This window comes from Podarcis melisellensis (assembly GCF_964234715.1).
Source record: "Podarcis melisellensis genome assembly, chromosome: 2".
Classification (NCBI taxonomy): Eukaryota; Metazoa; Chordata; class Lepidosauria; order Squamata; family Lacertidae; genus Podarcis; species Podarcis melisellensis.
In genome coordinates, this window is record NC_138529.1 from 32,436,178 (window position 1) to 32,450,478 (window position 14,301).

At 46.6% G+C, this 14,301-nt stretch overlaps 1 protein-coding gene across 1 annotated transcript in view; it reads left to right on the plus strand.

The window, feature by feature from the left end:
• The first annotated feature begins 1,475 nt into the window (after positions 1 to 1,475).
• Positions 1,476 to 14,301, plus strand: part of NHERF1 (NHERF family PDZ scaffold protein 1) — a 56,046-nt gene continuing 43,220 nt past the window's right edge. Inside the window, exon 1 of the mRNA XM_081899842.1 lies at positions 1,476 to 2,228. Coding sequence (XP_081755968.1) covers positions 1,740 to 2,228 — 489 coding nt within the window. The 5' untranslated portion in view covers positions 1,476 to 1,739. The remainder of the gene's footprint in view (positions 2,229 to 14,301) is intronic.

Here is a 14,301-nt window from a genome sequence, read left to right on the forward strand (position 1 = left end):
TTGCAGTCTGCTTAGAGAGCAGCCTGTGCCTTTCCCCTTTTCCTGCGCCCTCCTAGTCTGCACGATGGGTTCTCCCTTCTTCACATATTAAACCAGGAACTAGAAACCTGTGCCCTGAAAGATGTTGTTGGACTACGACTCCCATCATCCCTCATCATTGGCCATACTGATGGGGCTGATAGGAACAGGAGTCCAGCAACTTGGGGGGGGGGGGATTTCCCCTCCCTGCCTTAGCTGTTTAAGAATCCAACAAAGGTACAAGTCTGTGTTGGCAAAGACATGTTCGCCCATTAGGGATTGCCAGCCACACCATGCCTTCACTATTATTCGACTTTAACTGTCATGGCATTCCTGGGAACTATAGTTTGTTAAGGGTGATGAGAGTTGTTAGGAAACCCCTCACTGTGCTACAGTTTCCAAAAAAACTTAAAAAGCTACAATTAAAGATAGGTAGCCTATTGGTCTGCCGTAGTCGAAATAAAATAAAATAAAATAAAATAAAATTCCTTCCAGTAGCACCTTAGAGACCAAGTTTGTTATTGGTAGGAGCTTTCGTGTGCATGCACACTTCTTCAAATACACTGTGTATCTGAGTTGGTCTCTAAGGTGCTACTGGAAGGATTTTTTAAAAAAAATTGTTTTAACGAGCTACAGTTCTCAGTATTATTTGGGGGAAGCCATAGCCGTTAAAAGGTATGAGTGCTTTAAGCATATTGTGTCAATGTGACCTAACTCGGAGGCAGTCCCGGGTTTAACCGATATAACATGCGAAACAACCTAATGCATGCCTAATTATTACAGATTTTGGAGCGACTGGGCTCCTCCCTCCCTCTCTCGCGTCCTGCGCTGAAAAGCGGGCGGGGAATGCTTCTACCGGCTTGCTAAAGCCACTCAGCTAATTGGCGACTGAGCAGATTACACGAAGCTATAATCCAAATGCAAGTGGACCGTGAGGGTCACAATTATTTTTTTTTAAACTGAGTAGGTGCATACTCAGGGGACCTGAGTCTATGAATTTACTTCCTTGATGTGTGAGTGTGTTTCCCTTCCAGGAACCTCCGTCTCCTCTCCTACAAGTCTATAGTGAAAACACACACGCCAAGATGAAGTTTTGATTGCTCATATCACTCCAGCCTTGTCCTTTTAATATAATTCAGGCCCGATGGAAGGAAGCGCCCAACCCCTACAGAAGTCTCGGTTTTTTGCCACTTCGTAACATTCCGCCTTCCTGGGCGAGAGGAGAGAGAGAAAAAAAACATTTTATTTTATTTTTGCGCGCTCAAGATAACTAAAGAAGAAGGAAGGGGCGGAGCTGCCTCTTTTTCCTATTTGCATATTCCAGCTTTCCGATCCTATCTTTGTCTTCGAGGGGCGTTCCCAGGGCGTATTCGCTCCTCCTTTCCCCGAATCTCATTGGTTCAAAATAGACCCTTCTGGGAGCTGCGCCCGCCCCCTTGGTAAAATCTCAATGACAGGTTCTGGAACGCTCAGACCCCGAGTAAAGCTGCGATTGGCGGAGCGGCGCCTATTTGTTACACTCGCAATCAGCATCCTATTGCCCGCAGAGCGTTCCGGGCCCGCCCCGGGGAACACCTGCTGCTGCTCCGAAGTTCCCCAGGCCCGTCCTTTAGGGATCTGCTGCCCGGGACTATTATCGCACTTTGCAGGCAACTCTGCACAACTCGCCTGCCGTCGAGTTTTTTCCCGGGGCGTCCGAGCAGCCTTAAGGGACGGAGAGCATGATGGACAACGGGGGAGGGAGCGAGCTTCTGCCCCGGCTGTGCTGCCCGGAGAAGGGGCCGAACGGCTACGGCTTCCACCTGCACGGGGAGAAAGGCAAAGTGGGCCAGTTCATCCGGCTGGTGGAGCCCGATTCCCCGGCCGAGAAGTCCGGGCTGCGGGCCGGGGACCGCTTGGTGGAGGTGAACGGCGACAACGTGGAGAAGGAGAGCCACCAGCAGGTGGTGAACCGCATCCGAGGCTCGCCGGGCTCCGTGCGTCTGCTGGTGGTGGACTCCGCGACGGACGAGCGGCTGCAGAAGCTGGGCCTCGAGTGCACCGAAGACCTGGTCCGCGGGCTTCCCGACGAGAAGTTGGAGGAGGCGAAGAGCGGCGGCCAGGAGCCGCGGGAGGCTGCGCAGCGGGAGCCGGACGTGGCGGAGGAAGATAAGAAGAAGAAAGCGGACGGGGAGAAGGAGGAGGGGGAGGCGAACCACGCTGCCCAGCGGGTGAGAATCTAGGTCACTCCCGGGAAAGAGGGGCTGAGGAAAGCCCCAGGGGGGGTGGGAAGGGAAGCGGGGGAAGGAGGCTGGGAGAAGCAGGAGGAGATACGGGGGGGATAGCTTTAAAAGCACAGAGGCTGTGTGTTGGGAGATAATCGCCTTTTAACAAGGGAGTGGCAGGCAGAAGTTCAACCGGTGAGGGTCTCTCCGTTAATGCACCGGCAAGAAAGTTTGAATGGGTGCTCCTCTCGCAACGCCCGAGGCTTTTCCCGCCTTCGCGGTCGGCGGAACCGCGCTGCACCAGCTGAATTTCTGCCTGTCGCTTCGCTCTTACAGGTTTTCTCGCTGCCGTGGCTGGGTGGGTGGTGGCGACCCTAACGCATACAACGACCTGGGATGGATTCGGGGCGGGGGGGGGGGCAGTCTCTTAAACCTAGGGAAACTGGGGCTCCAATCCTAACTGTGCCTACTCACAAGTTCCATTCAGGGGGCTTACTCTCAGGAAAGCGGTTAGGATTGCAGCCTGGCTGTAACTCCTTGTATAGATGCAGCTACTGGCTTCTTTGCGTATTTATATTATGTATTTCCTGATGGATAAATAGTCTGAAACACCAGACTACAGTATTTCCTTCCCATCTCCCGAAGATTTCATTGGTGTGATTCAGCTAACTTTTCTTTGGGTGCTGATGAATAACTCGGCTCTGCTTTCTCCCTCTCCCTTCCTCCTCCCTCTCTCATTATGAAATGTGACCTCTTGAAAGCTGGGTCGCTTCCGCTGTGTGTGATCTGAATGCCAGCCCTGCTGGCACCCACATGAGTCCGGAATGCCGCTGAGTCTTGGCTTGCAGAGAATTACTGAGAGCTAAACAGAGAGATGGGTTACAAAACAAAAAACCCACCCCTCCAAATATTAGACGCCTTGAAGTATGTCCTCTGCCAGAGGCAGAAAAATAAGTCTTCTGCAAGGGACTGTAGTCAAAAATATTCTGGTGGTATCCAGTGGGCAGGAAACTGGGCACTCCTGTAATCTAGTGTAATTGAGCAAGTTCAAGGTGTTCCTTTAAAAAGCAGTGCCAGACTTTCATTTGGGGGGGGTGGTAAATTTCTTCTCGTTCTGTTCTAGCGTTAGATCAGTGAAGCAGAAAGAACCTTCCCAGTATTTGCTGGTACTCTTCGACTTGTTCAAATTCGTTTTCTGGTATAAACCTGAACTGTGTTTTTTCTTATGGTAGCGCAGCAAAACTGTCATTTCCTCCGTACATGCAGAGGTTCACTGCAGACGACAATCTTGGCTTCAGATGAAACATTTTCTTTTTCTTTGTTTTCTTTCTTTTTGTAAATCGCTCTTTGAGCAGGCTTCCCCAACCTGGGGCCCTGCAGGTTTTTTGGACTACCCCTGCCCCATCAGACCCAGAAGCCATGGCCAATGGTCAGGGATGATGGGAATTGCAGTCCATCAAATACACCTAGGGGGCATTAGTCAGGGGAAGATTATCTTAGAATAATTTTGATATTGCTATATGCATTTTTTTGCTTGTGGCTTACAGCACAATCCTGTACTTACCTACTTGGTAGTAAGCACCATTGTATTCATCTGGGCTTACTCCCTAACAAGTGAATATAGGATTGTGGCCTTTATCTCACTCTGCTGCTTTTTCTCATACTTTCCCCCAGTAACTCAAATGAGGGAATCTAATGCCTGTTGAAAAATATTACTAAATAAAGGAACCATACTTGCTGCACCCATTCTGAACCTTTTAGGATAAGATGGGATAACTATTTATGCATGTAATCTTTTTAATCCCCTTTCCTTTTGTAAAGATAACCTCACATTGCAGGAAGCGCAGCACGCTGAACAACAATACAAAACACAAAATTCAACACTTGAAACACCCCTGAAATTTAGTTAGCGAGCACATTTTAGTTAGTCCTGAACAGCCATAACAAAATTAATTAACTAGTGGTGCAATCCTAAAGACGCCTACTCAGAAGTAAGTCCTATTGAATTCAGTGGGGTTTCCTCCCAAGTATCTGGGCTTCAGATTACAGGCTAAGCCAATAACATCTTACCTTGAAGGCCTGATCAGTGAATATTTAATTGTATAATTAATCGAGTGCTAGTTGGTATGGAGAAACTAGCATTCATCAGTTCCCCCTGTTTTCACTTATTGGATATTGGAAATTTTCTTCTCACCATTTATAAAATATTACAAAGGCTACCTATATTTTCACTGGAGTATGATCTACTAACATAAATGAGCAAGGTCCTAATTATTGTAGCTCAAAGCTGCTCTGCAGCGGCCCTTTGTCCACAGGGCAGGCTCAAACCAGAATCAGTCAAAATGGTCCAGTGGCTTAAAAGGTAGCCTTGGATCTGGGAGGAGGATCCTAGATGTGCTTCTCCTGTGGGCTTTCCATGCAGCCTTGAGGAAGTTGCTATTTACCTGTTGCCTTCAGTTTCGTGTGTGTGTAAAATGGAAATAGTCATAATAATACTAAACCACCTTATTTGATAGTAGAAATAAAGATACAGAATTTGCACTGCTGAGCACACTTAACTGGGAAGCAAACTCCATTGAACATAGGATGGTGCTGTTAAGCATTTTTATATCAGACTTGGCAAAGGATCAACAGTAGAATGAGAAGAGGCCATTAAGAACTGGAACTGAATATATAAGAACTGGAACATTGGGGGGGGGGATATTTATTTGCTTTGGAGTGATTTTAAGAAGCTTTTGTATGATGTTGGTGGAGAAACATTTCTATCCCTAGGACACCTGAAATAGTTATTTCTCCAAACTTGCCCACAGTTATCAGAAGTGGTCAGAAGGTAGTTCTGGGGGCCAGTGGTAGATTAGCAAGTGTTTTTGACTCCCTGTGGTTTAACAGGAGCAACAACTAAAAGGCTTTCTCATGCTCTCTTCCCCCACCCTTAATTTAGGCTGCTGACTTGAGGAGAGTTTGAAGTGGGGGAGGGAAAACGAGGAGTGGATTTTTGTGTAACAGGACTGTGAACTCTTGTTTAATTCCTGGACTGAGAAATGTCCTCAAAGGTAAAGGTACCCCTGCCCGTACGGGCCAGTCTTGACAGACTCTAGGGTTGTGCGCCCATCTCACTTAAGAGGCCAGGGGCCAGCGCTGTCCGGAGACACTTCTGGGTCACGTGGCCAGCGTGACAAAGCTGCATCTGGCGAGCCAGAGCCGCACACGGAAACGCCGTTGACCTTCCCGCCAGTAAGCGGTCCCTATTTATCTACTTGCACCCGGGGGTGCTTTCGAACTGCTAGGTTGGCAGGCGCTGGGACCAAGCGACGGGAGCGCACCCCGCTGCGGGGATTCGAACCGCTGACCTTTTGATTGGCAAGCCCTAGGCGCTGAGGCTTTTACCCACAGCGCCACCCGCGTCCCGTCCTCAAAGGTACCTGGTTCTTAATTCTGTATCCCCCCTCCTGCATTTTGCACCTGGAACTCCAGGATACTAGTCAAAACAGAAGATTATGAAAGCTGCCTACCATGAATACATAGCCTGAAATTTGTCAATCTCTGGACTTGTTGAATATATAGCTGCATAGAAATCTGTGGTGCAGTTGGGTGTGTGGGTGTGTGATTTTTATTTCTTCAAAAAGAGAGGGGCTTTGCTGTGTCGGACCAGTGCAGATGTTTTGCCTTGTGCCTTAGGGGAAGCCTGCTCTGCAAGTGTGTGGGGAACCAGGCCCAGGAAATGGTTTGATCAGCTAAGCAGGTGTGGACCTAACTACTTGTAAATCAGATCAGTAGTTGGCTCGCCAGATACCCTGTAATAGGAACCCAACAATATAGTGACGAAGGATTGAGGATTGAAGTGATCGTTCTGAGGTATTATAGCAGTGGACAAAGCTGAAGTGTAACTTTTGAACAAATGTGTTTTTAATGAAGTAAAACTTGGATGGGAGACTCTGTGGTGTAGCAGCGGGTTAACAAAAATGAAAATAGGTGAAAGCCAGTGCTGCTGTTCCACTTACTAAAGTGGCACATGTAAGAAAAGGGTGATGTGATTTTGGCTGATTCTTCATTTCCATGGCAGGCCTAGGTAAATATGTTTCAGAGGGTTGGGAGACAACCACCCCCACCCCGAACACTGAGGAAGGTGACATTGTGGGGAGACGGGTGCAGATGGAAGGAGATTGAGCCAAAATCACACACACCCCGACCGCCTTGTCTTACATTATAGAAGTTCTCTACTGGATCAGGAACCGTTCCATTAATGGAGCAGCCATATTGGATTTCAGCGTATAGTATATTAAACAAGTGTGTGGAGACAAGCTGCAGTTGGGAGAGGAGCTTTGTAAAGGCTCTAAAGTGATTATTTTTATTTAATTCACTTCCTGCCTTGCACTGAGTGCCAAGCCTGCAAAATAAAATGGTAGCCGCTATTAAGGATGTTACAGCAGCAGCAGCAGCATTTAAATGTTGGAGTAGTTGGCTGAGAATCGGTAATGAAATCAACAATTAGACTGCAGTTAGGTCAATGGTAACTCCCTTATACATATTCCAGGTTTCAGCCTTTGTGTCGAAAGCAGTTTCTGTGGTTGAGCCCTGGCACATAAAAAAGTAATATTTGCATTGCATGGGAGGTTGACACTAATTGCAGGAATCAGAGTCTTGGGGGAAATTCTCAATCTGCTTACTGAAAGGTTTATTGCTGTGGTGGGGAACTGGTGCATGGACACCTTCTTGCCTTGAACTCTGGGATTATACCTTCAGGGTTCTGGAAGCGGGTAGGCTGGCAAGACGCCAGGCCTCTGGAGCAATGGCACGTACTGGCAAGGCATATATTACTACTGTATGCCATAAGAAGATGGCTGCTGGATGAGGCCAGTCTAGTATCCTGTTCATACGTTAGCTAACCAGATCCCTGTGCAAGGAGGACACAAGCAGAAGAGCTCTGCCCTCCTATTTCTTTATTATTTTATTCATTTTATTAAATTTGTATACCTCCCTTCATCACAAGGCCTCAGGACGGTTCACATAATAAAATCAAGGTAAAAACACAAGCAAATAGTTAAAAGAAAAAACAACAACAAAACAATACTGCCCCCTTCCCACAAACACATTATTTTTATTTATTCAGTTTATAGAAATACATACCCTTTAATTCCCAGCAACAGCTTTTCATAGGCCTCTGGCCTCTGGCAGGAGAAGTAGCATAGCTGTTGTGGCATGTAGCCTTCGATAGCTGTGTCCTCCATGCATTTGTCTAAACCTGGGTAGGCAAACTAAGGCCCAGGAGCTGGATGCGGCCCAGTTGCCTTCTAAATCCAGCCCACGGACAGTCCAGGAATCAGCGTGTTTTTACCTTAGTAGAATGTGTGCCTTTTATTTAAAATGCACCTCTGGGTTATTTGTGGGGCATAGGAATTCGTTCATCCCCCCCCCAAAATATAGTCCAGTCCCCCACAGGGTCTGAGGGACAGCACCATAGAGCAGATGTGTGGAACCTTTGTCCCTCCAGATGTTGGTGAACTACAACTCCCATCAGCCACAGCAAGCATAGCCAGGGATGATGGGAGTTGTAGTTCAAGAGTAGTTGGAGGGACAAAGGTTCCCCACACCTGCCATAGAGGGAGGATACACAAAGGCAGGAATTCATGCATCCATGGTACAGCAAGACTTTCTCACGTGCTTGATGGAAAGCTGTCAGTCATTAAAACAGGTACAAGTGACTGACTTGGGTCATCCACACACTCCTTGAAAATATTAAGCTGCTTGTTTGACTCTCAACTCCCAAGTGTTCAGATTACATCTCAAAGTGCCACACTTGTAAGAGCACCACATGTTTATGCAACTGCTATGCTAGTTGGGGGTAAATACATTCTGTAAATATGTGTATTCTTCTGTGTTTTGATTATAGCTCACAAGCTGCATGAAGTTACATTTTAACCCGGGGATCAGCAAACTTTTTCAGAAGGGGGCCGGTCCACTGTCCCTCAGACCACAAGGCGGGCTGGACTATATTTTTTTGGGGGGGGGAGAAAAAAAACGAATTCCTATGCCCCACAAATAACCCAGAGATGCATTTTAAATAAAAGCACACATTCTACTCATGTAAAAACACGCTGATTCCTGGTCCATCCGCGGGCCGGATTTATAAGGTGATTGGGCCGTATCCGGCCCCCGGGCCTTAGTTTTAACCAGTGGTTGAAGTACAAATAACTGGAGCCTAGTCTGTGAGGCAGGTGTGGAGAACCTCTGGCCCTCCAGATTCTGCTGAACCACAGCTCCCATCCCTGGCCACACTGGGCATGCTTGTGATGGACATTGCCGTTCAGCCATATCTGGAGGGCTGAAGGTTCCCCACTCCTTCTGTGTGGAGTAGCTAGAGATAATTCACTGAATTATGCCAAGGGGGCAATTGCAGCACATAATCAACTTTGTTTTCCATGGGAGTACATTTCCATAAGCAATTCTCCATGGTGTAGACAGTTCACAAATATAACACAGTCATACCTTGGAAGTCGAACAGCTTAATTCCTGAACGTTTGGCTCCTGAACGTTGCACACATGGAAGTGACTGTTCCAGTCTGCAAACTATTTTTGGAAACCGAACGTCCGACCGGGCTTCCGCAGCTTCCGATTGGCTGCAGGAGCTCCCTGCAGCCACTCAGAAGCCGCACTTTGGTTTCGAACGTTTTGGAAGTCGAACATACTTCCGGAACGGATTCGGTTCGACTTCCAAGGTACAACTGTATAAGCGGTGGGGAAATTGGAGTGCCCAAACATGGGGCTTGACCACATAGCACCAAATCATGGTTTGTATTTTTAATAATGGTGAATCACCCTGGGATCAGTTATCTGTGATGGGTGGCCAATGGGTGATACCCAACATTAGTCATTCTCTGGGTGGACCCATTGAAACCAATGGACTTAAGTTAATGGATCTGCCCTTAGCATGACTAATAATTGGGTATCACCTATAGTTAGAGCAGAACTGCCGTTTGCTCAGAAATGCATGCAGAGCTCAGAATATAGACTGGCTGTCAGTGTGCGTTGCCCAACACTGGGGTTGTGTACAGTGTCCCAGTGAATAGTATTCATCTTCCTTTGCAATACAGGGCCCCTGAGTCCTCTTTGTATAGTCAAACTATCTGTGAAGACTGACTGCTGCTTGAATATGCTATCCTGTGAACATTTGTACTTAACTAAATTGAAGAAGCTTGATTTTTATCACCTGGAGGGATTTTACGATCACTGCTCAGTCTAAATATTTTTATGGATGGAGGGCAGGAGTGTAACTTGTTAAAGATTTCACAGTTATAGCGATGAATTGTGAGCTGCTGACTGTTCTCTATATTAAGGCTGCCTTGAGACATGAGCTACTTTCACATAGGAGAGCAGAGAGGGAAGATTTGAGAACTGTGCATTGCCTTGATTTCTGCTCTCTTTTCATATTAAAAAGCTAAAACTAGAGCCTTTGGTGAGACTCTGCAAAGGCTGCATTGTGCTCTTAATTCATGGGGCTTAGAATAGAAGATTGTCAAAGGAAAAGTTCTTGCCCAGGCTGCTGTTGAGCAGAATGGGCTGTGGTTGCTCAGAGACTTCCTCAAATGACATTTCCTTGAGTAGCTGTGTCAGCTGAATATTGAAATTCAAGGCTCTATTTTTGTAAGACAAAATATTTACTTAATAGTGGGGCAGACAGAGAGCTGTGCCCCCTCAGTACGAGCTCATTAAACCTCAACTCTCCTTTAATGAGACTTCTTAAAGCAGCCTGGGTGGTGATGGTAAAATAATAGATACTAGAGCACCGTTGTTTTTTTAGATCCTCCCATTGATATATTGGGAGCAGGCCTCTGAGAATAGTTCTGCGGAAGTGGTGACACCCCTGTTGACAGTTGTGAGAATGCTCTTTGTTAATAGAGTAATGGATTAGTGCAAGATCTGGAACACTCCCCATTAGTATGCCTCTGAATAGAGGAAGGAAATCTCCTTTCAAGCTGTGCCCTTTAATAACCTTGAATCTTGTTAATGAATTTCTGCTAAATAACCCTGTGAGAACTACATTTACCTAAAACTGTTCCCTTCCTGTACTGTGCCTTTGAGGTGCTAATCTGTTAACCTGCTTTCCTTATAAAAGCTGTCTCTGTTGATTCCCAGGTGGGGTCATAAGATGCTTTTGAGGTCTGCTGCTAAAGGGCTAAACTAAGGTAGTAAATTTGCGCAAACATTTGCACTATTTAATCAACAGCAACAAGGAGATAAAGAAGAACCCAGGCTGCTTGGCATCTCCTGTTTGCTGGATGCAAGCTTTCTTTGGTGGAGGGTGAAAGGTCCCCCCGTTTTTAAGATCAGCCACAATGTAGCAAAACAGCGAGTAAGGGTTCAAGCTCTCCAGAACTCTTAATAAGATATTAGGCATGCAAAAAGGGGGAGGAGGGACAATGGTGCTGTCTTGAATAGTAAAACATCCAGATATTAAGTGCAATGCATGTGATTTACTTACTTACTTATTGCATTTATGTTCCACCTTTCCTCAAAGGAGCTCAAGGTAGCCTCTTCCTCACCATTTTATCCTCACAACAACCCTGTGAGGTAAATTAGGCTGAAGAGACTGTGACTGGCCCGGGGTCATCATGGCTGAGCAGGGGCTTGAACCCGGGTTTCTCAAGTCCTAGTCCATGGGTAGGCAAACTAAGGCCCGGGGCCTGGATCCAGCCCAATCACCTTCTAAATCCGGCCCGAGGATGGTCCAGGAATCAGCATGTTTTTACCTGAGTAGAATGTGTCCTTTTATATAAAATGCATCTCTGGGTTATTTGTGGGGCATAGGAATTCCATTTCCCCCCAAAAAATATAGTCCGGCCCCCCACAAGGTCTGAGGGACAGTGGACCAACCCCCTGCTGAAAAAGTTTGCTGGCCCCTGTCCTAGTCCGACACACTAATCACTACTGCAGGTTTTGTGCTTATTTGAGTTGCTGGTGCATCCTCTGATAAACACTCACAGTGGCCTTCATGTGGGGTATGGATTCACATTTGTTTTTGACAATGATAGCAGGAAGACTGCTACACCCCCCCACTACATCCAGTGTAGAAGTCTGAACGTCTCCTATCTCATCCTGTGGACTTCTGACCAAAGCCCTGAAGTGTTGCTTGAAGATATCTTTCACTTTGTTAACACTGGAGTGAGTCCTGTAGGCAGAGTTGGAGGGATTTTTGTGTGGCATTCTTAATTAAATGCTCCAACTCTGTAAGATGCTGTTTGTGCTGGAGGTGATCTTAAGGGCAGTGATGGAAAAGGGGCAATGGACTTTGCTGTCAGTGCTAAGCCATCACTTCTTGCCCTCTTCAGTTTATGATTATATGCAGTTTTGTTAATCGTTCTCCTTATTGGACTTTAGCCTAGAACATTGATGCTGCCTTCTGATCTCCATGTTAGGAGTGGCAGGCACAGAGCGTGGTGGAATTTTTCCACTGTTAGAAAGAAACTAGGCTTGTCATGGTTTTTTGTGGCAGGAAGGGAAACCTCCCTGACAGGAGTAAGGTATGGGGCGGGGGGGGGGGGTGTTTCAACTTAAAGGCTAATGAAAGCCAGTGTGGAATAGTGGTTTATAGAATGTCAGACTAGGACCAGAGAGACCCAGGTGCAAATTCTCCCTTGGCCATGATACAGTGTTAGAAACTCAGGTATATACTGTAAACCAGTCAGCACCAAATAACTCCTGGAATCTAGGTTGTGGTCTCCAAAATATCTATTCACAAGGCAATTTGGGGCTAAATGACCCTCAGGATCCCTTCCAACGCTACAATTATATGATCTCCACCACGTTGCTTGACTGCAGCTTGCTCTTACAACCATTCACTTGTCACTTGGATCAGTCACTATCTCTCAGCCCAACCTACCTGATAATTCTTTTGAGGCTAAAATGGTGGAAAGGAGAAGAGTCCAGTTGTGGGGAACATGTGGCCCTCCAGATGTTGTACTCCAAAGTTTCCATCCTTGATTATTGACCATGTTGGCTGGGGACGATGGGAGCTGGTGTCCATCAACATATGAAGGGCCACAGGTTCTCTATGTTCAACATATAAGAAGGAGGATGGGATTAAACTGAATAATAATGTAGAGGAGGGGATGTCTTCAGGTTCTGCTTTGGGAATAATCTTATTAAATTGGTGATGTGATGTTGCATCTAGTGGTTCACTCTTTAGCCAGTTTCATGTTGAGTTTAAACTCTGAGCCATATCCTTCTAAGTAGCATGGATTCCTTGGTTTTGTTGGAAAGGTGGGAAATCAGTCTTAGCTGATTTGCTTCAGTTTGAAGCATGCTTAATTGGCATAGCTGCACTATAATGGAAAAGCTCATGGAGGGCTTAAATGTAAACAAAAAACAAATCAGGCTCTTCAGTAAAGGCAGAACTTTGCTTCTTTTAAATAGTAGTTTATTCAAAACAAATTCAGCTGAGGAACTGATGCTGCATTTAGCTTGTAACTTTTAGCATAAAGGTAAAGGTAAAGGTACCCCTGCCCGTACGGGCCAGTCTTGACAGACTCTGGGGTTGTGCGCCCATCTCACTCAAGAGGCCAGGGGCCAGCGCTGTCCGGAGACACTTCCGGGTCACATGGCCAGTGTGACATCGCTGCTCTGGCGAGCCAGAGCTGCACACGGAAACGCTGTTTACCTTCCCGCTGGTAAGCGGTCCCTATTTATCTACTTGCACCCGGAGGTGCTTTCGAACTGCTAGGTTGGCAGGCGCTGGGACCGAGCAGCGGGAGCGCACCCCGCCGCAGGGATTCGAACCGCCGACCTTTCGATCGGCAAGTCCTAGGCGCTGAGGCTTTAACCCACAGCGCCACCTGCGTCCAACTTTTAGCATATACGGTTCCTAAATTTATCACTGCTCATGTGTACCCTTTTAATCAGTGCAGAAGGCGAATAGTTAATAGTGAATTTCGGTTTTGTATTTCCCAAAATCCTCTGTCAGCAAGCCTTTTGTCCTTCTAGCCAGAAGGATGACTTCCTATGAGGACTTTCCATAAGAGGGATTGTGTTAATTAGGGGTAGTTTAAGATAGAAGTCCTTATCTGGCGCGAGTCATTTATAAAGATCTTGTACTTCACCCCCACCATCTATTAATGATGGGTGGAGGGGTGGAAAAGGATCCTCTCTGGTACAGATATCCTTCTTGGGAAGCCGTGGGTGGAATGCCTCCAGCAAAATGCTTTGATTAAGGGTCCAAGTTCGGATCGCAGTGCTTGTAAGGAAAATGTTACCAAGGCAGAATGGCTGAATTTGCACAAAATTCTCTACCATGTTAATCTGGTAGCCTGTTAATCATTCCCTAGGAATCATCTCTCTCACCCCCACCTTGCAACAGTCCTAGGGAGGGTAGGTCGTGTGTGTGTGTGTGTTTGTGTGTGTGTGTGTGTGTGTGTGTGTGTATGTATATATATTTTCATGAAAAGTAAAGAAAAATGACTTTGCTTATTGCAGAGATATAGAGCACTCCAGGTGGTAGAAAGCCCCCTGTCCTAAGTTCGTCCTTTTCTGTTTGTTCTAGAATCCTGAAGAAGAGATCAGAATTTCTTCCTCCAGCGTCCAAAGAAAGGGCAGAGGGAATGATTAGTGGTTTGAAGGTGTTGGCTGGGGCTGAAATCTTATACAGTACATGTGTTCTTGGGAAGTTCCAATGAACTTAGTGAGACTTTATTCCCTCCACCTTTACTCAGAACTGAGGTGTACCTTATACCCCTCCTGCATCCTCCTCATTGGAGACATTGCGATTTTGGGAGAACATTTGCTTAATGTGGGGATGTGGCTCCTGTGACTGCTGAGGCAGGGCAATCATGGTTTGAAGCAGCCTCCCCAAATCTGGTGCCTTCCAGATGTTGTTGGACTTTGACTCCCATCATGCCCGTCCGTTGAGCATGCTGGGAGTAGAGGTCCAACAGCATCTGAAAGGCAGGGTACAAACTTGGGGAAAACTGATTTGTAGCTTTAAGGGCAGGTTCTGGTGAGATTGTAGGACTTCTGCAGTGTGGACATTGAATCCAAGACTTCTTGGAAAAGCCCCCTTCTCCTGTTGGCATGCGATTCTGGTTAGGGT